The sequence below is a fragment of the Odontesthes bonariensis genome, chromosome 13 (genome assembly GCF_027942865.1).
Source record: "Odontesthes bonariensis isolate fOdoBon6 chromosome 13, fOdoBon6.hap1, whole genome shotgun sequence".
NCBI classification, from domain to species: Eukaryota; Metazoa; Chordata; class Actinopteri; order Atheriniformes; family Atherinopsidae; genus Odontesthes; species Odontesthes bonariensis.
The window spans coordinates 11,248,882-11,276,552 of record NC_134518.1 but is presented as its reverse complement, the minus strand read 5'-3'; the positions used below and the strand labels follow the sequence as shown (position 1 = coordinate 11,276,552).

Sequence of the window (27,671 nt, the reverse complement as noted above, 5' to 3'; positions counted from 1 at the left end):
TAGTTTTGCATTTTGAGTATTATTTCTTGCAATGTACTGTTTTACATGGACTGTTGAGGAATAATGCGCTGCCTCAGCCCTTATCCAAACCCTAAAGGTTCAGCTAAGTGTCTTTAAAACGTGCCTGAAGTGCTGTGCTATGTACACACATATTATGTTGTGTTGTGTGCTATCATTTTTGGGCTATTCTGGTTTTCAGAGTGGGGCTGTGTGAAGTACTGGGAAACAGTCAGTGTTGGACCTGCAGTAGAAAGCGGTCAGTTTATCTCAGTTTAGAGAATCAAGTAGGATTCCCGACGGGAAAGCTAAAACTAATGAATGTTTAGAACAGGGGCGACAGATGAGCAAGATTCTGAAACTAATTATTGCCTCAAATGTGTGACTGTGGATCAAGCAAATACTATACTTTCTCATTATTTTCTCAGCCAAGGAAGATTCATTTTGCATGGTCCAGTCCTACGCCAAAGTGGATGATAAAGTAAGAATCTAAGCTAATTTCTATCGCTTTAAGAGAATTAGAGCAGCTCCTACCATAACTGTAAATTAAACTTCCCAAATACAAAAATAGAACCTCCCTGCGCCGTTGGACCGTGTTTCAACACAGATGTTCTCTGGTTGAGAAAAAGTTGAATGACTTTCTGATTCAAAAAGCATAAAAATCCACAATGTTACAGCAGCTTGTGTTTTAACCCGGAGAGCCTGAATAAGGGGCAACTGTAGTCCCTTTTTCTTGATTCTTGAGGATCTTTAACCTTTTCTCAGCTCTGAACTGATTGCCATGACCTGGATGACTGAGAATCTACCCCGACTTTTGCTCTCGCTGTGACATTTTTGAGGTTCAAGTGTGTTTGATGGCAAAAAATCGATTCTCTCGTGGGCCTATTCGGAGCAGCTCGCTTGGTTTGCCTGAAGGAAATTCGACTTGATACTTCAAACTGAGAGTGTGCTGACTGCTGCCTACTGCAGATATTACGCCGACTACTCATAAGTTCTTCAAATGATTCCACTTTAAAAAAAAAGAACTAACAAAAAAAAAACCAAGATGAAAAGTAGTGAAGATTATGGGTAGATTAAATGCCTCCACAACAAAAAAAAGAAGTACGTTCATCTTCTTCTGATCGAAGTTTGAGTTTTACTCCTAAATCTAACCACAGCTTAACTAAGTTGGTTTATTTTTCAACCGTCCTTTGTAATGACTTTGAGCATTTGTTTGACCAAATCACATGCATCCAGTTTAAAGAAGCTTCTGATTTTGTCTGAATCTAATTCAAACAGAAACTGCACTGTTAAGTACAAACAAAGGTTTAATGGCACGTATGCATATAAAATTAAGAAGGCGTTAAGGTGATCTATATTCAATTTGAATGCTAGAAATGTCCCCACAGTGGATCTGTAATTAGGACTTTTGCTTTGGAACGTGTGCGTGATCTTGTTAAGAGGATACCCTTAATGACCCTTTAGTGATATGATACTTTGTTCAGCAGCACGATGGATCTATGGTGTCCTGTGGCATGGTTTGTGGTAGTTATGTGTCTTGCAGCTTTAGTAGCTATGTCTCACTTAACCTCCCCTCCAGTCAGAGTTGGACCGCTGTTACTTGGGTGGCAGACAGATCGACTATCTGAGTAAAATGGTCCTTGGGGTGTGAGAGAGACATCTCCTCTCTCGTGAGTTCTCTTCTCTCAGAGTTACATGACTCGAAGCATGTAACTCTGTTGGTGAGATGACCACTCATCGCTCGCCAGCCCACTCTCTGCATGTTAACATTAATTTCCTCCATCCAGCGCAACTCCAGGGTGAAACAGCCAATGTTGAGAGAGACGGCGAGGGCAGCCAAGAGCCCTGCTGCTCCAGTCTCCTCCCCTGTCAACTTCCCACCCCTCTCCTGGAGCTTGATGTCATCCACCTCCGTCTCTCATCCTCGACAGCCCTCTCCGGCTTATTCATCCCCACATTCATTTCTTTTCTCACGTTCTTCCTCGTCGCTGTGAGAGAAGATGCATGATTTATGAAGCTCTATTTTTAACAAGTTACTGCGGAGAAAGAAAGGAGAGAAAGAGTGGCAAAGAGACGGAGAAAAAAAGAGAATAAGGGGAAGTGTGAAACAGAGCCCAAGGGGGAGGAGGACAGAAGAGTGTGGAGGAGACATCCATCACACCGCGACCTCTCGGCTGAAAACTAAGACAGGAAGTAGGCTGAGACAGAATTGTGATGGATCTGACCAAGACTAGAGGAGATATACTGCACACCACATTTAAGTGCTAAGTTTTAAGTCTAATATCAAAGACTTCCTCCACTTCTTATGTCACTAACCCACTTTCATGAGCTGTCTTTTTTGTTTTGTTTTTTGTCTCCTTTGTGGTGAAAGATATCTGAGGAAGATCAAATTACATCCAAACTGTTGCTTCACAGAAGAAACAAGAGCGCTAATTAAATCTTCACAGCATTTTTATATTTTATTAATCAACTGAAACATGAGAGCAACTATCGACACAGGAGCCGCTCAGCTCAGCTCTGAAATGTGAGAATCAATCCGAACTTTCACACGTGTGTTTAAAAATGCTGTAACATATCATCAAAGTTATTATGGACCAAGTCAAGTCTATTTGAATTATTCATATATAAGAAACTCGTGTTTAATTTGAAAAATGAAAGGCAAACTGTGCTATCTGAAAGTTTGATGAATATATTTATGTTTTTAGTTGGATTTACACGTATTTGCATGTGTAATTGGATTCTGAGCATTTGACTTAATGGTGAGAAATAGGTAGTTTAATTTGTTGATTTGATCATAGTGAAATAAATGGCCTTCCAGCTGCAAACACAACAAAAAAAACTCATCCAAAACCAATTTAATTTCAAGGATTTTTGCGAACGGTTGCTGTCAACAGACAGTAAGGAGCGTGAAATCCACTTTTCTTTTTTTTAAGAATAATGCTTAAAAAAATGTTTCATTTTGAACTAGATGCTCGTTTGACCATCATCTGCTGTTGTCAGATTTAAATCCTCAGCTCAAATCAGCATTTTTTAACCCCTAGCAAAAAAAATAAAGACATAAAATTTCAAAAGCAAATCGCCACTCTTGGAAGATTTAGCTATTTTTATTTCAGTTCTCTGTCCTGAAGCTTTTCCTTGATCAACCTGTATATTTCCCTGTTACATTCTTCCCATTTTTTTGTACGTGCTTCACAAAATAGCTGACTGGGAACAGTCGATATCTTTTTGACACACTTCAAGTTGAATTACCTTCATGAAGGAGTTTTATAAGCTTTTCCTTTGCCTCCGCTGACAGTTCTTTTGTTGGAGCCATGTTTCCTGTCAGTCGGCAGGGGCAACAGGACCAAATCAACACCTAAAAAGGTCTGCAATTACAGTCTTTACCTGTAGACATGACCCCAGTAATAGATTTCTAAATGCAAATGACTCCATATGTTTTTCTTCAAAAATCCAATTAAACCATTTTACTTTTCTACAGAATTGTTCAGAATTTTCTACAGAATAAAACAGTTGAAAGAACAGCCATTTTCTTTGCCACGGATTGTCACCGAAATTTCAGCGATTCCACTTTACTTTGGAGGACAACCTCTGCGGTCCATAATTATTCTTAAATGTGTAAGTGAATCAGAGAATCAGGTTATGCTTTAACTACCTTTGATCAGTGTATTTCAGTAGTCTATGGTGTTAAATCGTAACATTAAGACCACCTGCCTGATATTAAGCAGATTCTCCTTATGACACATGTCAGTGTGTGGACAAAGAACATCTAAGTGTGCACTGGTACCGGGATGATAACAATAGAGCCTTTTAGCCCTGTGGGAAATGGATCGGTATCTTTTTTGATGCCATCTGAATAAGTGACGTTGGTATTTTAGACTCTGTTGTGTTCTTAAAACCCTTTCTAAGCAGTTTTTTTGTGAGGTCCACTGCTGTCGGGCTTAAAAAGGTTCTGCTGTAGGGGGTTACTTTTGCCATACATGAGGGGGTGTAAATGATTTGCAGAAATGCTTAGTATGGTGGTGCCAGGTTGCAGTTTTTCGCAGTAGAACTTTGCATTTGTGTAAAATGAACAATGTTATAATTTTACCTGGGGTTTTAATGTTATGGCTGACTGGTGGTTATACACACTGTACAAGTGCTCACATTTTTGCATCAGGGTTTGACTCACATTTTTTTACTCTTCCTCTGCAAGTTCCAGCCAGAAGTCATATGCGCCCCAGGGGCTCTTCTGGAGCTCCCAGCGGCTACGAATGAAGTAATTCAGCTAATCAAAAGAATATTCTTAGTGTACTATAAATAATATACTGTATGTGAACATTTTCTTTGATGAAGAAGCTTCCTAGAAACTTTTATCGTGGTTTACTTTGACAGTCATCGACCAGTTCTACAGTAGCTATCTGACATGACACTTGTTACAGTGAGGCGTAGCAGCTAGTAGCAATGGCACAAAGTTAGCTCCACTTTATGGGGAAAAATAACTTTTCTGTGTCCAAAAAAAAAATCCGCTGACAAGGTAAAAGACACCACACTTACTGAGTTTATGTAAGCATAGAAAAAATATGATTGGCTGCTGTACAGGTTAAGAGCATTGTCACACTCTTGGTCAACATTAGCATGTATGAGAATTTGCTAATGTTACAAACACAATGTAACATTAGCATGCCGCTGGCACAGATGAATGCACTGGTCCTTCCTTGACACTGGACTGGATTTTTCTCTCTCAGTTTCTCAGACTGAAACTTGCAACGCATTTCAAACACAAAGCCTCACAAACAGTAGAGTTGCAGTTTCAATGCAAAAACAATCCACAGATTTAATTAAATCCACATCTTTGACCATATTTCTGGAGCTAACAACCAATTATGCACCCAGAAACATGTGCATTTCCTTCTTGGAATATAGCCTACTGCAAGGTTCTTGGGATATTGCCTGAATTATTTTCCTCATATTTTTGTCCTGCAGTTGAGTTGCAGTTTTAAGCACAGAAGCAACATTTCATATTGCTCTCTAATTGGCTCTCTACTCTGCCTGTACACCCATTTTGCAGGGATCATTAGACTAAAATGACACAACCCTCTCCAGTGAAGTTGGTTGTGCTTAAACAGATTCAGCTTATGAATATGCTGAATCTGTGGGAAAGGGAAAATAATTGTTTTTAGTTTTAGCCTGTTTTTAGACCTGTCTAGCTTTGGCCACATACAGATAAACAGCAAAAGATCCGCAACACATCTGCTGAAATGAGTCTCAAAACCCCTGGCTATTGTCTGACAACAATTTTTTTTTTTACCTTTTTGGATTCAACTGCAAATCAATAATAGCCCTGACATAGAGTTTTCACCTTACCTGCACAGGAAAGATGTTCTTGTTAAGTTGCTTCTGTTCTTCGTCAGTAATTCATATGGACCAGCTGAAGGATGCTGAGCAATTTGGATGACTGATGTCTACGCTGCTGCTTGAAAAGTAGTTCTCAACTTTCCATCTCATGCTATGCTAGCAAAGCGAAGCACCAGACTTAGAATTCAAGTCAGCAACGAATGACATCGCCCCATTCAAAGGGAACAAGACGCTTGACTGCTGACTCCTGAAACATGAACGTGTAAATCCTGCATAACACGCACCGACCGCTCAGCCCTGTTATGACCTCTGTGGCCAGCTCAGAGGTGTTTCAGCCTCTCATCAACTTCAACACCCCACTCTCCCATCCAAATGTACACACAGGACATCAATGAAAGCACCTCAGTCCCACCGTGAAACCAACCCTTTGAAGAGAGCTAATGGTTAGATTGTGGAATAAGGATTTTAGGCCCAGATATCCATGATCTGGATTTCAAGTGGCTACACAGCAAGACAACTAGTGCATGTGTTTGAGTATGACACTCACATCCGCTTTATACATCCATGCTCATAACCATTTAAAACTACACATTAAAATAGTTCAAACTAATTCAAAGAAATCTTGTGATATAAATAAATGACATCCACTTTAAAATCACAAGGTCACTTCGACTGTGGAGGCTGGGAAAGAGTACTTCAGCTGACTAGTCTGTCATGTTGATTCAAATCTAAAAAAAAGTGCAATTTCTTTTAGTATGAAAGGCTAAATGGCAGTTCTTCACTTCCAACTCAGACAGAGCAATATCCATCTGGAGAAAAAGCTGTTGCGCTCTGGTATTACTTTATTTTTTTCATAATTAGACTTTCCCCTCATTTTGCCTTTACTTGACAATTCGAAGATTTCAGCGGAGTAACCGTGTCTGTAATGTATGTATTTCACCAAAAGTCAGCTCTTCTGCTGGTGACAACAATCCATAGAGGAGGAGGAGGAGGAGGAGGAGGAGGAGGAGGAGGAGGAGGAGGAGGAGGAGGAGGAGGAGGAGGAGGAGGAGGAGGAGGAGGAGGAGGAGGAGGAGGAGGAGGAGGAGGAGGAGGAGGAGGAGGAGGAGGAGGAGGAGGAGGAGGAGGAGGAGGAGGAGGAGGAGGAGGAGGGCTGAGTGCTGATTCAGTTTCTCCCTGAGCCTCGGCTCCTCTGGAACACAAACATTACTCACCATCTTCCCCGATATGTTGCTTCAGCGTTGCAAGACATCTTGCCACTGTATTACACTGATTGTATCATCAGTCTCCTCCTGAAACTGTTTGCCTTATTACAAAAGTCCTTGTGATCAAGAAAAATGTAAAAGCCTGATCATGCAGTTATGTCAGGTGTGTGTGTATTCACATTGATTTGTTTGGAGCTTTACAGCCGATTTGCAGAGTGGCAGAGTACATCTGACATGCAGGTGTTTAAGGGCAGGTGTGTAAGTGCATCAGAAAGTGTTTTTGCGTCTGTGTGTGTGTTTGTGATGCTGGCCGTCAGCACCTCCCTCCCTCAGTGAGGCAGGCTGCTCAAAGCAGATAAAAGTGTGCAGATATTTCCAAGCTGTCACGCTGAGGCAGGCTTTATCTGCACACTCTCCTGTTGGTTATGTTTGTCCAGCCCTGGGTGATATTAATACCCCATTAATGAGGCCCCTTCCTTGAAGAATCTAAAAACAATTGGTGGGTCAGGGTGGGGCTGGGGTACGTGTGCCGAATAAGTCTCTCCCTTGTGCTCCCAAGTTCCCCACGGCTTCCCGTGAATTCCTAAACAAAAAGACGAACACAACTCGGATCCCATTAATCATGGCCTGCGGGAGCACCGGCACCTGCTCCAGGCACACGAGAAGGAAAGCATCATAGGGGAGGAAGATGTGGAGGGGGAGAATGAGGTGGCAGAGACAATGGGCTAAAGTGTGTGCACGATTTCCCACATGTAGTATTGGTGGAATAGTCAGGGAGTGTAGGAGAACTCAGCCATCTCTGACTGTCGGGATTTTGAGTTTTTTTTTTGCAATCCTCATGGGGTCCAAAAATGCTCGACTCCACAAGTTTAAAGGGCTTCTTGAAAATCTAAACTTGGTTTTAAGTTTAAGGTTAAAAACTGGGATATGTGAGTTTGTAACCGCACTGGAACCTTCTCCCAAATAGGCTGGGACAAATAGGGGTCATAGAAACCAAAATATCCCCAACATTTATGGGGTCCTGGTGAGGCTTAGAGGTAAAGCGGGCATTGATCTAAAGGCTTGAACTGATCATTTTTAGAGATGTGGATGCTGTCATGTGAAAAAAAAGAAGAACCCTTTTTAATTTAGAATTTTCACTCGGCAGAACATGATATAAATCATTTGGTCTTAAAATTAGGTAAATACAACTTCAGATCAACCACAAAACATGACGTATTACGTTGTGTCATTATCTATTTGACGAAAACTGAGCTTAAAGCAATACTGTACAATGTAACTTCTCAAAAAGCCCATTATGGAGCTCCCCCTACAGGCTTGGAGGTAATGTACGGTTACACTGTCGTAAATACAACACCCTTTCGCTTTCACGTTTCACGTTTGTTGACGAACCGGCGAGGAGTCAGAAGGTGCAAGCTACGTCGACCGAGAAGGTAAGAGTAATCAAATGTACCTGGGAGCGTGAGAGGGGTCTATTTGTTTTTGCGGTAGGTGTGCCAGAAAGCAAGTCGAAGTACTTCCGCTCAGCTCCCGGGCCGGTCCAGCAAAGTTACATAGTGCAGTTTTTCCAACTCAGACCCCCGAAGGGCATAGGAGACAGGCCAATCGTAATATTAAAACTCATTCTAGCTGCACAATTTTTTTCAAGCTATTATTTTAAGGTAGAAATGTTACATAGTATTGCTTTAAAGCAGAGGTAATTGGGAAAAGGAGGAAATAGTTTTCTGTATGACATCACTAGTCTCTCACAGCGTTTTTTGCCCACTTTTCTTTACAATGTTGTATAAGTTTATTGAAGTTTCAGGTATTCATTTTTTCACACTTCTCTTATGATCCCACCACAACTTTTCAATCAGGCGGAGGTTTAGACTTTGACTAGGACGTTGCAACAGCTTGATTTTCTTCTTTTTCTGCAACTCTGTTGTAAATTTACTGCTGTGTTTGGGATCATTTTTCTGTCCATGATCCAATTTAGGCCAGTCTTAGCTGTCAGACAGATGGCCTCACATTTGACTCTAGAATACTTTGGTATACAGAGGAGTTCATGGTGGACTCAATGACTGCAAGGTGTCCAGGTCCTGTGGCTGCAGAACAAGCCCAAATCATCAGCCCTCCTCCACCGTGCTCGACAGTTGGTATGAGGTGTTTGTGCTGATATGCTCAAACATCTCCACTTTGGTCTGGTCTGTCCAAAGGACACTGTTCAGGAAGTTTTATAGCTTGTTCAGATGCAACTTTCCAAAACCTAAGCTGTGCTGTCATGTTCTTTTTAGAGAAGAGGCTTTCTCCTGCAACCCTTCCAAACAAGCCATACTTGTTCAGTCTTTTTCTAATTGTGCTGTCATGAACTTTATGTAACATGCTGACTGAGGCCTGTAGAGTCTGACATGAAGTACTTGAATATTCTGCAGGTTCTCCAAGCACTGAACAGTCTGACCTTGCTGGATAGATTGGCAACTGCCTTGAATGTGAATAATCTTTCTCCCTGTAGAGGGAAGGACTCTAAATGGTTTGAAAATGACTTTCTAACTGCTCCCAAATTGAAGGGCAGCAACAATTGATTCTCTAAAATCTTTACTGATGTCTTTCCTCCTTGGAATTGTGTTAAAGGGATAGTTCGCCTCTTTTGACATGAAGCTGTACGACATCCCATACTAGTAATATTATTTATGAACATTTTCCTACCCCCCGCTGCGTCCTGTGAGCCGAGTTACAGCCTCTTTTAGGCGGTGACGTAAGTAGTCCGGCTAGTTGGCTGGGGCTTTTAAAATAAAGCGTTTTGCTTCTGAAAAGAATATGCATTCAAAAGAGTAATACATTTGCATCACAAAATCGTATTTTCTGAAAAAGTTACACCTCACAATCGCTTGGCACTAGGTTGCAGTATCAATGCGCGCTGCCGCCTGCCGACAGCCGCGCCTGTTTCTTGGTGTTTACTGCTCGGAAAGTTAACGTAATCATGTCTGACTACGACACCAATGATGATACAGGGCATGTATTGTTGTAATGTTTTAAATACTTGAACGCAGTTTTTCTAGAGAAGATAATTGCTTTGTATTTGGGAGTATCGTCCATCGACTCTTTTGGGCTTTCACATGCGCGAGCATACAAACAAGAGGTAAGTGACATGCTGTTTATAAAGTTGTTTTGTAACGTCCCCATGCCAGTAATGTGAGAACCATGCATATGGTTTTGATGGTAAGGCTTGTGACTTTATTGTCGGATGGTTTATAAAGTGGTGTGACGTTTCTGCAGTGTGCAAGTTGTTGTTTTACGTGGAAGGGTTAGCACTTGCCCCTTAGCCACCACGTATTAGCCTCGCATGACAGGCTGCGCAAACAGCGCAATCTCCGCACAGGGAGCGCCGATTTGCACCTGTCTGTGTCCTACTATCAGTATTTGACAACCTCTAGCAATGGGATTGCGCTTCAAATGCCCCGGAGTTCCCCTTTAATAAAAAAAATAAATTTAAAAAAATCCTTATATGTGAAACTTTAGAGTTGAAAGCAGGTGTACTTTCAGTTTCCCATGACTATAGTCTATCCAAAATGAATGGAAGTCAAGGCAAAGCGCTGTTATGTGTGTGTGTGTGTGTGTGTGTGTGTGTGTGTTGAGTAGTGCTATTATTGTATCCTTGCATGACAAGGCTGTATTGATTAACCCTGATGATTCTATGTTACAGCCCAGGAGCATTTCTGTGTGTGTCAGCATTTGTGTGCTAGTGCTTAAATAACACATGCCTGCATGTACAAAATAGATCCTGCAGGAGTGTGCCATGTTGATGGGCTTAGGTGCATTATGCTCAAGCAAATGATGAATGAAGGAATTAATTTTTGTTGAAGCTGGGAAGCGTTGGAGTTTATGCGTGTGCTGCATGTGACCCCACTTACCACCAGATGAAGACGCCCAGTGCTGCTCTATCAGGTCCCATCAGTATTCAGTAGCAGTTGTGCCAGCCTGATCACTTAAAGGGGAGCTGGGCACAATTAGCTGTTAACATTACGTGGCAGAATTTAGCCTCGGCCAGTATCCCCAAGGGAAATTAAACAACCGTCAAATCATTAAACCACAAGCTAAACATAACGGCCATTTGCATTTTTATTGCACCTGAAAAGAATGTGCCAGGTCCATTATCTCTGAGAGACAGAGAGGACTCCTCATTTGTTATTGTTATGTTGTCCCGCGTGGAGACACAATGGCATTTATATAGGGACAGCCGAGAGGCCGCACTTTGCGTTTTTTTGAGTCTTATGATTACAAATTTGAACAAGGCTGGCAGAGCATACAATGACATGTTTGTTATGCAAAGCCCCCGTGCTTTCATCTCGCCCAAAAATAAATGCTCCCAAACAGACGAGAATTTACCCATTGCAGAGGGGCTCAGCTGAGCGAGGCCGGCAGCGTTGACAGGTTCTTGCAGTTCGTTGTGTCACTTTTATTAAGAGTTTGAAAAATACAGGTTCGGGACCTGAAGCTGGGCGCAATTAAACAGAAGAGGGGCGAGGAAGCTTGGGGATCTGAATGCACTCACTCAGTGTCTCTCCTCTCTTCTCTGCAGGTGAGCGGGATGTGTGGACACTCTCCTCCGCGGGCCTCTCGCTCCGTTGAGTCCCCCCCTCCTCATCAGCCTCCCGCTGCCTCTGCAGCCCGCGGGGCTCAGCCTTCAGACACTGATGAGACTTTGGCGGGCCTCCGCAGGTGAGGATATCAGAGGCAGGAATCCAGAAGGAGAGTACTTTCCCTCCAGTGTGCTACAAAGGCAATATATGTCTTGTAGCACAAGACATTATCCCAGACATTGTGGACAGATCCCCTCCTGTTTCCTTGTGACAGTCTATTCTCCACTGGAGGCTTAAATGAGCTGTGTAATAATTGCTCAGCGTGGCTGTTGGCTTTAGCAGCACAATGGCCAGATTATTGTCAATTAGGAATAGAGACACTGCTTATTCTGGCCTCTTTTAATCTCTCCTTCTCGTGGGGGATCTAATTGACTTGCTCTCACTGTTATCAAGCTGAATTCTCACCCTTTATTTCTCCGTTCCTCTCCTTCTGCAGGATCATTTTATTTTATTCTTTGTCTCCTTCTCTGTTCAACATGTCCTCTTTTCACTCACCTCAGGGAGTTCATAACCAACCTGAGAGGCTTCAGCTCCTTCTACAGCGGTCTCGGGGAGGCGTTGTGCAGTCGCGAGCCTGCTCCAGCGAACCACTCCCTCTGCTGGAACGGGCAGGAGATGACAGACAGGTAAATGGCTGTCTCGTTTGTTTGGATATGCAGCTATAAAACACATTCCAATCCCTGCATGCTCACAGAGGAAGATCCACTGCCCGGTGTCTTGATTGCTTTCTTATGTTCATGATCATTTTGATTCTTTATTTCCCAACACCCCTGGATCACATCTTACAGTGTAGGTGACTTGAAGGGTAAGTTCGAGCAGAGCTGATGAGCCCCCCCCCCCCCCCCCCCCCCTCCCAAGCCCCCCTCACACTGAGTGTGAATGTAAATCTTGACTTTGGCTCAGTGGGATGTTATTAATGTCAGGCACTCTTACACCCTCTTCTCGGGTAGTTAATTGCCTTTTCGATCGTTTTCTCTTCCCTCATCCGGCAGAACCACATTTGGTTTTCACAATATTTCACTTCAGCTCTGTCCTGTGGCTTCACTTAGCAGAGCTTCTCTGTTTCCACTGTCAGCTTGCCCCGCTTTTCAGTTCAGCTTAGAAAGTTGCAGATATCATCCCTTTTCTTTTTCGGACTCGATTGTCTTGTGAATTAAACGTGGCAATTAAATCGCTTGAGAGCTACAAATTTCCGATGGGAATTTGCAGGTTGATGTTCAGCCTCTTGTTTAAAAAAAGGGGGGTCTCGGGGCGTAGTGGGTTAAGCAGCCGCCCCATGTACAGAGGCTTAATCCTTGATGCAGCGGGCCCCGGTTCGACTCCCGCACTGAGCGGCCCTTTGCTGCGTGTCTTCCCCATTTCTCTGCCCCCTGCTTCCTGTCTCTCTCACACTGTCCTATCATTAAAGGCATAAAAAGCCCCAAAAAATACTTTAAAAAAAAAAAAGGGGGGGGGTCTGAGAATAAGTTCAGAGCTCTTATCAAACTGCTGGAAAATATTTTGTCACAGTGACCGTTTCTATCTGAGGAGGAGACGGCGAGTTGGCAAGAGGGCAGAGCTGTCCTGAGGGGACGATTACAAGCTGGACCAAACAGTGCGATAGGAAGGTGCAGGGAGGCAGGAAAGAAAACAAAATGATAGAGAGATTACAATGTCCTGCGGCAAGCAATTCTCCGTGTCATCTGCGAGGCCATTTGCCAGCAAATTCACAAGGGGTACATTTTCACTCTGAGATTTGTTCTGGATCATCTTCCCATTATCTCCACTGATAGGACCGTCTCCATAGCCAGACGTGGCATTCGCTGAATGTATTGTCTCATGCTGATAAATTTAGATCGGGTGGGTGGGAAGGATAAGCTCAGGAGGGGTCGGGTACTGACTGTGTTCGATACGCGAGGAGTGATCTTTGGATCTAAATGAGGAGCTTTTTATCAGACGTGTTTACCATCCCACCTGGAACCGAGATCACAGGAGAAACACTTCTCAGCACATCAAAGAGCATTACACTGATATCTGTGACAGATGCGGTATCAACCCAAAACACTTCCATCCCCGCTTTGGATCTAGTGACAGTGGAAACTCATGGGTGTGAGATTAAGTGATAAAAGATAAGATCAAGTGTCAAAAATGAGCATTCAAGTTGGGGTGCTCATAGTTTTATCTTTCATGGGGCAACCCTATAGTTGAGCAGGGAGGGTAAACCCCACTTGAGGGGCATGTTGTTGGTTTGATACCATTTGCTTCATGTCATTACTCTACTCTTTTCCCGCAAATTTCCCCTCTCTCACCAGTGCCGCTTTTAAACAAATGGACTGCATTTATAAAGCACTTTTCCAGTCATCGCAACCACTCAGAGCTCTTTCCACTACGAGCCACATTCAGCCAGTCACACACACATTCTTCAAACACCTCTTCATGTGTGTCTTTTCTTTCTCTGTCACACACACGTACACCAATGCACATCATGTGGGGTGTTGCCACGTCTTCCCATAACACTTCAAGGGATATTCTGTATGGGTTTTTATGTTTTAAGTTGTGCTTTTTCAAGTATACGAGTCTGTGTCTTACCTGCAGTAGACGGCAGTCGGAGTGCTCTTAGTTTGACAAATCAGGTTTTCCCGGGTAGCGGGCTAAGAGCTAAAAGTTACTCTAAAGCAAATTTTTTAAAACAGCTTGCACCTAAAATAAAAAAAATCTCTCGTCAAGATTCAAGAAAGAGCTATTCCATGGATTTTTATACTATGCTCACGTGGCTCCATTCCATATGACTGTGAGTTGCAGCTGTAAACAGTGTAAAATTGTTGTAAAATTCACAATATGGTGTTTGCTCGAACCACAGTAAAACTTTTGAGGTTCGAGTTGTTTTACGTGGCAAAAAATGTACTCTTTTGACAGGCCCGATCTTAAAAACTTTTATCCGTAACTCTCCTGTCGGCAAATTGTTATTCTTCAGATTGAGCGCACCCTGACTGCTCTCTACTGTAGGTAAGAGATTGACTGTAAAGTATTACACACAAAACCCACTTAAAAAAAAATATCCCTTTAAAAGACATTCCGATATTGAGGATACCAACTGGTGACTGTTTCAGGTGTTATTTGGTCTCACCCTTCATGCAAACAAGCCTTAAAGTTCGGAGGAGTACGGGTTCACTGTTGTTACATTTATTCTTTCAACATTCTCCACACAATCACCATCGGGGGGGCAGGTCAGATCTGCAGGCAAGCCACTCCATCACCTGTACCTGTATCCTCTTAGCTGTCTCGTTGTAATGTGTGCAGGATGTGGGGTTTTTTTTTGTGCACATCTATGAAAAAGATCTATAGTCTATGAGGCAGAATATATTGCTCTATAATCTTAAACCACATTACTGCATTAATCATCATCATAGAGGTTTGCCAAGAGCACTGATACAACCACATACCATCACCGAGCCTGCTCCTGGACCTGCTGATAACAGTCCAGGTGGTTATTTTTGTCTTTGGTGTCCATTTCCTCCAAAAAAAGATCTCGAACACGTGTTTCCATTGTGGGATGGTCCATCCCAGATGCCAAAAGTTTTCCACAGTAATCCATTGCCCATGGGTTTTTATCAGCTGCTGATGGATGATAGTTTTTAATGTAGTGTTGTCTGAGGGACTGGACATGATGGGTTCATGCCCTTGACATTTACATGCTTCAATTCTTTCAAATTGGTTCAGTTGTTTAATGATTACAATCGCTCATCGTTGTTGCAGGCGTGCAATGCAGAAACTGATGTATATCAACAAATGAAATTAAGTTGACGAGACCAAACATGAATTATATCGGGTTCGTGCTTACTGCAACTAAATAGGAGTCAAAGTAAATGTAGGAATCTCAGCTTTTTCTTCTAATTTGAGGTTGTACTGTATTATTTTTGAGGGAGATACACGGCTGTCCACATTGTGCTTCACTGACGTAGACCGTAGAACTTTTTTATTGCATGACACTGAAGGTTTTCAATTAATACAGTATCACTATGAAACTTCCTCAGTTGATTTCCACATTAGGAAATATGCAAATGCAATATTATATGTCAATACGAGCTAATTGTCATGCATTTCCTCATCTGATACATGATAGGATGATACATATTTATATATATATGTATACATATATCTGTACATCATAAAACTTCCCATCTAAGGACTTATACATATATTCAATGTGGGCTTAAATTACAGCATATTCCCACATCCACAATTAAACACACAAACCAACACACAGAAACATGGTCGGTGGCTCTGTAAGTCTGCTATCATGCCATAATCTCCACATCAGTGTTGTTGTTCAGTCATTCAATCAATAGACAAGAGTTGCGTCAAAGAATCAATGCCTGCTTTCTACCATGCTCACAGTGATGACTCTAGCATGTCCAGTATAAAGCAGTTGTGTTATTTATCATGCAAATCATCGCAGTTACATGTGCAAGAGGGCATTCCTGCATTCTTTTTGAGGTGTTTCAAACTGGATCAAAGTAGACTAACCGATGGGCTGAAAGGCGACTGGGTTGTTCCTCATGATGGTTCACATGAACAACCCAGCAGACATTTTCAAGAAGTCTCAGTGTTCAGTGTAAGTAACGGCCACGCGGTTAACACATTACATACACTAACCTCTGCCTGTCTGAACGTTGTGGACCGGTGGTGTGGTCCATCAAATGACCCGACTCCATTACCTGCACATCATGTTTTCCTTATCTATTGTTTACTCTGGTGTGGGAGGCAGTAGCCTCAGTCAGTCTGGCCCTAATAGCATGGTAATTGGTGTTTGATTAAATTAGGTTATCATAAGTTTACCCATCCAATCAACCTCAGTTAGCACCGAATAATAACACGGATTGGTTTGGATAACAAGCTGAAAGCTGACAACTGAGGCTATCAGCAGTGGAAAAGTGTCATGTATGCCAAATTATATTGAGGTAGAATTATCTCCCTGGCATTTATCACATGAAATACTAGCCTGCCCCGGCTCCTTATCCTCAATCTGCCTTCCTTAATCCTCCCCCCTCGACCCATATTTCCTCTTTTCCTTTGCTAAATTGATCACACAGCTTTCCATTATTAATGTGATAATTAGGAGCTGAGAGGGGATGAGATCATAGCTAATAAGAAGAATAAATAACTGGGGAAATGTAATTTGAGTTTAATGAAAAGTCTGACTTTGTAGAGAGGGAAAGACTGATGAATGGAGCTGTCATTTGTGTTCATGTGGGAGTCAGTGAGTATTAGCACTGAAGGCAGTGTATCAGAGATCCGAGCAGAGTATGACCTCATCCTTTGCACAGCTACAGTGCACACACACACACACACACACACACACACACACATGCACATGTATTTTCCATCAAGGCCCTTTTCTCTCTTACCAACCTTTTCTCTGAAAATCAAATCGCCCAATCGGGCCTGTTGGTCCTTCATCTTTTCAATCTTTTACACCAATAGAGGAGATGACATTTACGCCACGACGCGACCTCGACCCTCAACCATCACTCATATCACCGTAACGCCGGGGAAAGACACGTTGTCAGTTCCGAAACTAGTTTATGGTGGCTCGGAGGTGCAAAACACAAAAGAAACGCGACAAGTCAAAACACACACACACACACACATAAAACCATGAAGCAAGAAAGGAAACAGCGTTTTACAACCAAATTTTACAACAACAGAGAAAACATGGAAATATTTCAGAAGCACAACAAAATTGACAACATGTATGTATCTATTTTTTAATGTATTTTTTGTTTTTTAATTGTATGTCTTGCAATATTGTGTTATTGTTTTTTCTGTTCTGTTGGCATTTTCTTTGGTTATCTTTCCCAAAAAAGCTGCGTTTCGTCCATTTTCCTTTTTGTCCTTCACTTGGTTACGCTTTCTCCAATGTTGCCATGTTCTGCTCCTCGTGGCCACTGCGCCGGTTGATGTAAAGATGCTCATCTCGTGGTACAAGTTTGTCTTTTCCTCAGAGCTGGGATGCTGGTGGGAAAGGGGTTAAATCCTGACCTCTGCTAGAACTGAAGAATCACCTGCGGGGAAGTCTCGACATGAAAGTCTGGAGGGGAATCTACCTTTCAGACACACCAGCTCCTCCTCCTCCACAAGGGTCAACAGAGCAATGTTTCCTCAGTCACACATGAAGGCTTGTTTGTGCTTGCCTGTGTGCTGGTTGGACCTAAATATACCTTCAAAGCTACGACGGGATAGAAATACTTCTCTGCTAATGCTTTCTCATTAACACAGATGATTAAAATGTCGCTAATTGAAAGGTTAATGTGCATGAAATGAATTACCAGCCAAACTTTGCATAATGACTAAACACATTTATGGATGTTGCCTCCTGCTGGGAAATTTACATGCATAGACTGTTTTTATAGTCACGCTCATTTCTTAAGGAGGCTGACACTGAAATATGTTGAGCATAGTCCAATAAAAGGGCCTACTTATCTGCACATGAGAGATGTATGCAGTCTCATTGTCTTTTGCGAATAACATAACTGGAGCTCAGTTTCAACTAGAATATCCAGCTCTGCTGCATGGCCCTGAAATATGACAGGAATACTTGTCATTCATTTTATCAACACTAGATGGTGATAAATGCCGTGTTTGGAGGGATGGTCACTCATGTCTTCCACACATATAGCTCACGCTGACCTTTCAACAGTCACTAAATTCCTCAGTAAGATTCAGCACCTGGGGAACTTTATCTAAAAAATGTCTTTTTTTTGTTTTTCCACTCTTTTTCTCTCAGGTTCCCTGGGCCTAGCCTGAAACGACTGCATCCAGGTTCAGAGTCCAAAAGCAACAAGCCTCCTGAACCGATCATCAGCCAGATCATTGATAAGCTCAAACACATCAATCAGGTGATCTGTGATGTCTGTAGTCTCAGTCTGTGCTTGTGCTGCCTGTCGCTTTGTTCCGCTGAGTTCTTGCATTTCCATTACAGTGAGTGAAGACCTTTAAATAAGCCATTTCTCTCTCCACCTACGTCACCCTCTCCTCAGAGAAGGCATAAGGGTTTGCCTTCCCATTAGTTCTACCTCTTGGCTCACAATTGGACATTGATTCTGAGGCTGCTGCTGGTCTCGCCCTCGGCTCCTGTGGGAGCAGCACAGGACAAGTGTGGATGAGACACGAAAATGTCAATTTTCTTTTTTTTATTTCCCCGCTGTGGTGCATCATTCTTTGCCTTGTATCACTTGCACTCAAGGTGATGTCGAAACTTAGATCTTTCAAATGAAACTGAACCCAGAACAGCATCTAATTGCTGTGTCATCTGCGATACTCAGAAACACATTCACCGGCATGGCAATCGGTAGAGGACCCCCTCTCTGATTGTTATATTCTTCTTTTGAGATTGAATGATATTCGAACATTTTTTCCGCTTTCATTGCCATGGAAACCATCTTTGGAGGGTTCTGCCTGAGTGCAAAGATGCTTTCTGGATCAAATCAGCGGCTGTAGATAGATGTATCAGCCCACACATCAGCCAGTGCTTCCTGGTTCGTGGTGCTTGCGCTCGTAGTTGTCAGCATTCCCAGCTGGCCACCTACACCCCCTTACCTTCACATATGCACACACATATTTTTTGACCCGTCTCAGAGGATTATAATCCCTCTGACCTGTTTAAACAACCTGGGAGATCTAAGGACCCTCCTCCACCCCCCTCTGACAGCCAGAGACCCTCAAGGAAACATACAGAGGGTAGCAGGGTGAGACGCTGTAATTTTCTCATTTACTTTTGCTGTATTACCTCATGTTTATGTGTTAGATGCCCCTGCTCTCTTCAAAAGGCCCCATGAATATTTTTTCCAGAATCTGGCTCTAAAGGTTTCATGCGAGTTTTAGCCCCTTAAGCCCCAGGCTGGTTTTTCAAACTTCCACATTAGAAACACCCTGTAATTCAGCCAGTAAGAGCTCCACAACTCTAAGGCCAAACGGAACACTCCAGGGGTCTGTGGATAAGAGGCATTAGAGAGATGGGGAAAAAAAAGGAAATACATATTAAGTATTAGAGATTTGAAAAACTTCAGCAAAAGTTGTAAAATGGGGAGTAAATAATATCCTTGTCACAGTGAGAAGACAATAAATCTTATTGAACCTGCTCCTCTGCTGTCAGTCCAGCGAATGTGTTGGAACAGAAGTGAAGCACGGCAAATGCTACATCCATTTTGGTCAAAGTAAAACTGGGCCACGACTGGAAACCTTCCAGAAATTGTGTAAGTTGTGTTTTTATAGCAAATACAGACAGACCCAGCGCAGGGGCCTCTTGGCTGAAAGAGGAGAAAAGATAGTTCCAACCTAAAAACATTGGTCTTTGTTTTTCTTCATCGTTCTGGTCATCTTTTCTGTCAGTTATGGATGCATTGTTCTCACCGGAGTATTTCTTGTGACCCATTGGGGGAAAAAAACAGCACGCGTGCATTGCCAGATTGTCAAAACCACTTCATTTGGTCCTCGAAAAGGTTTGAGAATGTCATTGATAATCACTCATTCCAAAATAAAACTGCAAGCAAACATAACTAAGCAGAAATTGAACCAAGATGTTAGCTACGATGTTACAGTATCAGCATGACTGCGCCTCTTTCCTGCTCTTTCTCACTACTTTTTGCTGCAGCGTTGTAAAGTTGTCAACAACAGGAATGATGGGCAAAAATGACAACAATTAAACCTAAGCAGTGATAGACCAGAATCCTCCTTTAATCCTAAAAATACAGGCACACATCCACACACTGTCTTTAATGTGATAACCCTCTCAAAATGCTCTGCATCAACTGGGACAAACTGTTGTGTCTGCATGATTACAAGCAGAGCTCCTGCAGTGGAGACTGTTTACCGTGTGGATCAGGTTCCTGATAGGCTTTTGATGAGATTCTGCAAGAAAATGCAGTTTGGTGAAATGACTGAGCTCATTGTTCTACAGACATCCAGACAATTCCTTAGAAACATGAACTCACTCAAATCAGATGTTCTCAGTAACCCAATTCTCTTTTCTAATTGGCTCCCACTGCCCTGATGACGTAGTATACATGTGGAAGTTTATGGGGTTCAGAATGTGTTTACATGAACACATATGTTTTTAGGGAGCTTTTCGTCTCGTATCTGAAGGCCGTACAGCAGAGTCAGACACATTTCTGCCTCAAGTCCAACTTCTCGTAAGATCTAGGCTTCAGTATGCTGGATTAACATCTGACAAAGGAATGGTTGCACCTGGTTGCATATTTCATGTGCAGTAAAACAGTTTATTACTCTTTGCTGTGCTTTTTTTTTTCTTGCTTTTTTTTTTCAATTTGTGCAGAAATCAGAAAACGCTAATATTTCCAAAATCAATCATCATTATTCCTCTGTACACATTCCAGAGTGCCATCCTTTTTTATTTTTGAATCTTTTCGGAAAACTAATAAAGCGTACGTGTATGTTAACGCTGCTTGATTACCAGTGAAACTGCTCTCATTCACACATTTTTCTGTTTCTTTTGTCAGACGGCTAAATGCATCAGAAAGTTTGATTGGAAATCAGCCCATTAAGGCTACGCACTCACTTTAAGCATCTCCAGACTGTGGCTCTGTCCTAATAAAATCTCAATTTTATAATCATCTGACACATTCACCATTCAAGTAGCTTAAAGACAACATCTAAGCAGTGATTCTGGCCATGCTTCAGTCTTAACAGCGATGCACCAACCGTAGCCTTCACAGTCATCTGCTCTCATCCCAGAGAGATTTTGAAACTCGTGTTGACAATTCTCTCCACCACACATCGTCAAAACACCAAATTAAGAATCATCTTAAGGACGAATGGTGTCCCGTCCCCCCCGGTAGAGTTCCACAGATGTGTACAATCAATACAACGGTGCACACAAAAGCCTGACACTTGCTGCTCTTTTTACCTTTCATTTGTCGGCAGTCTTAATCCGCCGAAAGGAAAACATGATGTCACGTGTCAGCAGCGGGGCAACATGCTTTATATTCCTGCTAAGTGTTTATTGACTGTCCACAGTATTTCATGGCCCTGTCTGCTCTCAGCTTGCATATTGTAAACATCCCTGTAAGGGCACCAGAGAAAGTGATGTTTAGTTAAAAGCAGTTTTACAAGGTCTCCGCCTCCCTCCCAGTTGAAAGACCACCAGTCCTGGATTGAAGCAGGGATAAAAGCAAATGCACTAATTAACCATTTGATGTGAGAGAGGAGGCCACAGCTCACAGATAATTACTTTAACCTGCCTTTTTTTATTCAACATGAAGGAGAACAAGCCGGAGGTTAGATAGTGTTTGTAATGTTCCTGGACGTCAACCAGCAGATTGCAGTGCTGATTAATAACTGCCGTAGTCTCATTTTTAGTCTCATGACGCTGTGTGTGATTGATCATCTTGTACAGAATGTTCAGAGCTGCAGGTTAAACAATGTGTAGATTATTGTCCTTTATCTGCATTCAGCTATATATTCAGGGCAAGGGTCACTCGCATACAGCTCTTCACAGGCCCTCTGGGGCTCTTTTATCGTGCACACGTTTTCCATTTGAATGAGCATTATTCCCCCTCTTGGCTGAAACAGTGTACGTAATCAGTGGTTCTTCCAGCTTGGACTGACCCACTTTCAAACCGCAATTCAGCTCCAGACCACAGTATGTGAGGCTGTGTCGTAAAACACAGGGCTACACTCTCAAACGTTGAGGGGAAAGTGGGACCCCTCCGAAGGATCTACTTCCTTCCAACTTTAATCCCCCTGATGTTCATTCCTCCACCCCTAAGTGCTCCGTGACGATGGCCCTGTGAAATGCAACTATGCAAGGGAAATGTGTCATTTCTCACGTTGTCAGTGTTGATCAGAGTATCAGCATATACACAGACAGTCTGGCAGGGAGACCCCAGCCTTTGTGCCTCTTCGAGACTAAACTAAACACCACGAGGAAAAAAGAAATACTCAGAGACGGTCGCCTCAGCTTGTAAAACAACGTTTTCTCACGCCTGAAGCAACTGATGTCATAACTGAGCCTTAGCCAAGCTTACAGTGAGCACATTATAAATTGAATGAGGAGAAATGGCTTTCTCCTTTGGTTAATGCTTCTCCTCTTGGAATTTTAAATGCTGCCTGGCTGAGGAGCCATGGACACTTGTGCAACAAAACGATGTTGCCCACAGGCCATCTCCCACGCGGCCACAGGAATCTGTGTAACAAATTCCTGTGTGAGGTCCTGTCTCTGTGTTGTGACTTGTATATGCTAAATGTTGAAGCTGATAAAGGAAAGTGTAAACCGACCTGCTGTCCTCGGCTATCTTTTAGTGCCAGACTGACTGTCCTTGCTGTTTTCTTGCTGGGAAGTTGAGCATGAACGTGAGTCTGCATCGATGCTTTGGTTACGTCTGAAGTGGCCCCGTGAGTTCCTGTGTGGAGAGACATATGTGGAGTCAGCCCGGCTTAAATTAGAACATATTATTTTGAAGATGTGCTCTTGCTCTGATGGGATTAGTTTGTTTTTCTGAACATCTGTTTAACTTCCCAGAGTATCAGTTTTCTCCTCCGAGCAACTAATCTGGCAGGAGATGGTTGAGTTAGTGGCAGAACAGAGCAATTATGTGATTGGCCTTTGATTACACAGCTTTTCATTTGTCAGATAAGTTTGCCATTTGGAAGGTCAGCCCTCTTGGGATTAATCTGACAGCCCCGTCTTGGCTATATGACACTCTTTGGAGAACCCCATAATGCCATGCATGTGACTTACATCTTTGCAGAAGATTTTTATGAATCTGTTTCAGCAGAGTGACAAACATCTTCACATTGCAAGCCAGAGCTTTTACTTTTACTCATTTCCCAGTCTTTCAGCTTTTACTTCCATCATTCACCATCTCTGCATGTTTGACGCCTCTCTTTCCATCTCCCCAGCTGTGCTGAGTTGTGTGTGACAGACTCCAGTGCTGTCGCCCTTCCCTTCTCGCCTAAACCCCACAGACCCCACCCCTCCTTCTCCTCGCAGCTTCCCAGACTAATTGAAGCCAGAACCTGGGAAAATCCAGCAGGTAGGACAGGAATCCAGGGTGGAAAATAAACCAGATCCCGAGCGCCACAAATTCCATCACGCAGTCTCACTTCCTCCGAGCCACCAGAGCCCGGGCAGCATGCGCCCAACACCTTGTGTGAGCTCGCACAGAATGCAGTCTTCTATATAATATATATTTATATACATATATCTACTTGTAAATCACACATGTTTAAGCTACAGTAGTTTTTCATGCACGCACTTGCAGTAATCAATCTTTCGCATACAGTAGGGCTATGTACAGCTGATTCATTATACAGCTCATGTAGAGCAGTGATATATAGGCTCACAAATGGCTCTAAAATAAAGCCTCAATTCAGCTGCACATCCGCAGTTGTTGAAATAAATACTGCGATCTGTATATTCTTATTACAGTAGAGAAGTGGAAGCTGCTTCATGACACGACCAGCATGCGGTGGCCTCTTCCTACAGGGTGTGCTTACAATCAGACTAATAGACACCATGGGTGTCAGACCAGGCCTGCTGTTTTGTAAACTTACACTTGCTAACCTAGTCATTACGCTCGCTCCAGTCAAAGAGCCTTACCTCCGTTTGATGTTATTTATTGAGGGGTTTTGAAGCGTTATTTAATATACCCCCTTAGGGCCCCTGTCCTGGATTTTATGTGTGTGAAGTACAACTGCTCTGGAAGCAGAAGAGGAAGAGGAGCCATTATTCTGCTATATTTGTGAGTGGGGATAAGTCATGAGTGTTCTTTAAATGAAGTGTGACACCTGGTGTAAACCTCTGAGGAGCTGCAAGGCATGTGCTCTGTTGGCACCCCTGTTAGCTCAACACGCGTTTTCCTTTTGTTTTCCGGACACATCTGTCTTAAGGATAACTTTAGGATGTGAGGATCTATGGAGAGAGTTATGGCTCCTTGACTTCAGAAAATCCAGCGAACTGACACCTCCCCCCCTCCTCTCCGCATACATACTCACACACCCCTTCTCCCCTGCTGACTGGGAGGTCAGACAGAGCATGTGAGGGCCCTTTTCCTCCCAATTAGTCTGACTTCTAATGAGGCCCAACCATGCCTTCTACCACCGCCATCCAGTCCTCCACACCTCCACCTCTCTCTTCTCCTTTGCCCCCTCCACTGTCAAGCCTGAGGCCCACGCTGGGCTCTCTTCCCTCTGCCCACTCTGCCCATTTACTCCCACACCACTACCACCCCACTGGGTGTAATTAGCACGCAGCCGGCTTATAAAAACCCTCCAGCACAAGCCAGAAAGTTTCCTTGCTAACCAGGAATAACAGCACATGGTACTTTTTTTTTCTCTTACCAGTGAGTTAACCTATTTTCATCCTCTTTTTTGCCAATTCTTTGCTTTTTTTGGCTGTCAGAGAGCAGGAATATGAACAGCTGAGTCTTCCTGCTGCCGCTCTGATCGGATCCACACATCCAAGGCTTGTTATCACTGAGCACAGTCACATGTTGGTGTATAGCGGGATCCCTCCCCTGTAGAGGTCAGGGGTCACACTTCCTGTTTCCTGTCTCTGCTAGGTCATGAGAGGGTCTCCCCGTGAGGGTCAGAGACCTCCTCTGTTCCCGTCCTGTCTTTTGTTTGGGGCTGCGGTGCTCTTGGGGGCACGGCGCTGTTGCGGCTCCTCTCTGGACTTGTCAAAGAGTTAGCGCTCCCCAACTTTATCATTCCCCCACATGTTCCCTGTCTTTCATCCTGTTAGACCCTCATGTTTTTGCAGTTTGTGGCATTTCACAGTTTTTTTTTTCCCCCTCTTGCACTCTCCCAAGCATCCTCAATTTCATCTGTCACAAGCTTCGATAGCTGACAGCAGAGCAGCCAGTTATCGCTGCTGGCCCACTGAAGCTTGTGCAAGCAGAGGCAAACTCCACCCTCTGTTATCCATTTACCCAACTGAGCGTCCGCCGACTCCCGCTAGGTGTGATCATGGGACATGCAGTGACCGTCTGCTGATGTTGAAGTAGAGGGTTTCTTACTCATGACTCTAGAAACCACGGCGATAACGTGTAAAGCAGATGAGCAGCAGACAAAAAGAGATTGTTTGAGGAGCATAATGTGATTTAGCAACCAGAGGCTGTTGCAGGAAGGGGACTTCTTAAACTATTAAACCCCAATCAGACAATCAGGCACATTCACAGACATAAGTCAAGATTTTCATTTGGTTAGCCTCAAAAAAAGTCTGAAAATTGCTGTCATACCAGCTATATTACATATGTTAACCATCGGCATTCATGCACCGCCTTGATCTGATCGGACCGTGTTGGAGTACAGTGTTCCATTCTTTCAAAAGAAGTGCAACGATTTATTTAGCATGTAAGTGTAAGGCTTTTGAGTTTTTATTTGCTCTAAAATATTATATACCAGAGCTACAAAGTCCCTGCCAACAACGTCTGAACATTCAGGATTCCATCCAAACTGGAGAAATCTGGAAATAGACTTATGGGCTTAGTCAGAAAGGTGGAGTGGACACACGCCCAGTTTAATGCAGGACTTGAGTGCTGTTCTTTTTTGTTTCCGACTGAACTTCAGGAAATTAATTTTGTCTGCATTAACTGTCTGAGGCTGGGCTCCTGTTGCATGACATTCTCGACTGTGGACAGATAGAAGAGGACGAGAGAGCGAGGAAGAAAAACAGAGACAAGAATGAGACAGCACAGCTCCCCCTCCCTTTTAGATTTCAGATTCAATAAAAGTTGAGTAACGAGTGAAGGAGAGCTGGTGGGAATGCAGGGCACGCTGTGCCGACCGAAACGCCGGCCTGCCTGCCGAGGAGCTTCCATGACTCACTATGTGGAAAGTGCCTCCTGTCATTCCTCTGTCTGTCTCTCTATCTCTCCCGTGATGTGCCTCAGTCATTTCCACTCGCATGCCTCTTCTCTCCAGACTCCGAGCTACAAACAGGGACATCTGCCAACATGATACAAGCACAGCAGCTCTCAGAGGACATGTGGGGATTAGTTGCAAGGAAAGTCCATTTCCTTCATTTGTCAAGAATAATAGTCTGCACTGAAAAGCGACGTGTTTGTCTAACATGATGACCCGAGCGTTAGCTCCTACACTGCTTTAAAAGATGCGGGACATTTTTTGGTTTTGCAGGAGCTCTCATGGAAATAGCAGACAATTAGATCTGCAGTGTACAGTACAGTAGTTTATTAGTTTTAAACCACGGCCTGGAAACCGCATTCGTATTAGCCTGTTATGCGATAATATAAAAAGACTGATAACCTCTCATTGAAATCAAAGGTTAATCAAATTTATTAAGACATAAGGCTTTTTTTCTAAGATCTGGATACTGTTTCTGTCGGTAATAACGCCATTGTGCTCACAGAGTAACATTTCAAACATGGTAAAGAGGGATCCTAATGGGGAAAGACATGCAGACAATCAGACCATTAAACGTGTTAGAAACAAAACCACGGGTTAGTCATTTGTAAGAGAAACAAAAGCAGCAAAGGTTAGTGGATGCACTGGTTCAGCTTTGATCGCTGTGTTTATGATGATGCATTATTACCACATTTAAAAACTTCCACTTTGACGTGTCTTGAGATGACGTTTGTTGTGATTTATGTAAATCTAACTGAATTGAATTAAATCAAAGATTTGATAACTGAATCTTCCTGTGCTTGTCCCACAGACTGTAGATAAAAGGCAAAGGATGTCACCATGGCTTCCCCCACTGGTTAATAGACTACCATTTGGAAGCCTGGAGTTTATTGTTTGGACCTCAGTCACCTTTAAGATAACTGTTTAACCTGGACTGTTCAACCAAGGTGTGGATCCAGCAGCATTCACTGAGGAAACTGCTACCATTTACAAAATGATCATCGTGTTGTATTAAAAAAGGCATAAATTAAAGTAGCCATAAATTCATTAAGAGGATATTTAGAGGTATTTAGAAAATATTTTGGGCTGTAATAGTCCTTTTTGATCCCATGCAGCTACCGAAACTAAAAAAAAGTCATCACCATAAACGGTAATAATATGCTTTTAGTGTCTGTGATAAATTGCTCACACACTGAAACTCTGATAAAATGTTTATTGCTGCCGATGCAAGTTCGATTTGATGACTGGCAAACGTTTCACTTTGTAAATAGGTGCCACGCCAAAACTCTGGCTGGCACACAGCTTCAGCCCAGTTGTCAGATTCTGATAACAGGCAGATCAATTGGTGCAATTTGGGCGGGAAAATCATGACACTCCATCCACATCCACACTGTGGGCACACCGCGTAATGAATCCTGAATGATCCTAATTCTTGATCTGATTCTGAAATTTAAAAAAAGTTGGTTTTAAAGAACATGCTGTTGCATGCTCAGTGAAGTAAGTTAGTTGGTATGTTTGCTCACAACTGCAATGAGCAACAAATCGTTCGGGTCAAGAAGGGATTAATTTAAGTTTGTCCATCGTTTTGAGTCACATGACGTGAATTAAAGTCCAACATCCACTCTCCTGAATGACACCAAAAATCTCTGTTCTG

The 27,671-nt window shown here is 42.9% G+C and overlaps 1 protein-coding gene across 2 annotated transcripts in view; it reads left to right on the top strand.

Moving 5' to 3' along the window:
• The window catches only part of gpc3 (glypican 3), a 126,076-nt gene that overhangs the window by 77,102 nt on the left and 21,303 nt on the right, over positions 1-27,671 (top strand). For both annotated transcript variants that reach the window (XM_075480932.1, XM_075480931.1), the window contains exons 4-6: positions 11,095-11,234; positions 11,656-11,781; positions 17,922-18,033. In XM_075480932.1, the coding sequence (XP_075337047.1) occupies positions 11,095-11,234; positions 11,656-11,781; positions 17,922-18,033 (378 nt within the window). The remainder of the gene's footprint in view (positions 1-11,094; positions 11,235-11,655; positions 11,782-17,921; positions 18,034-27,671) is intronic.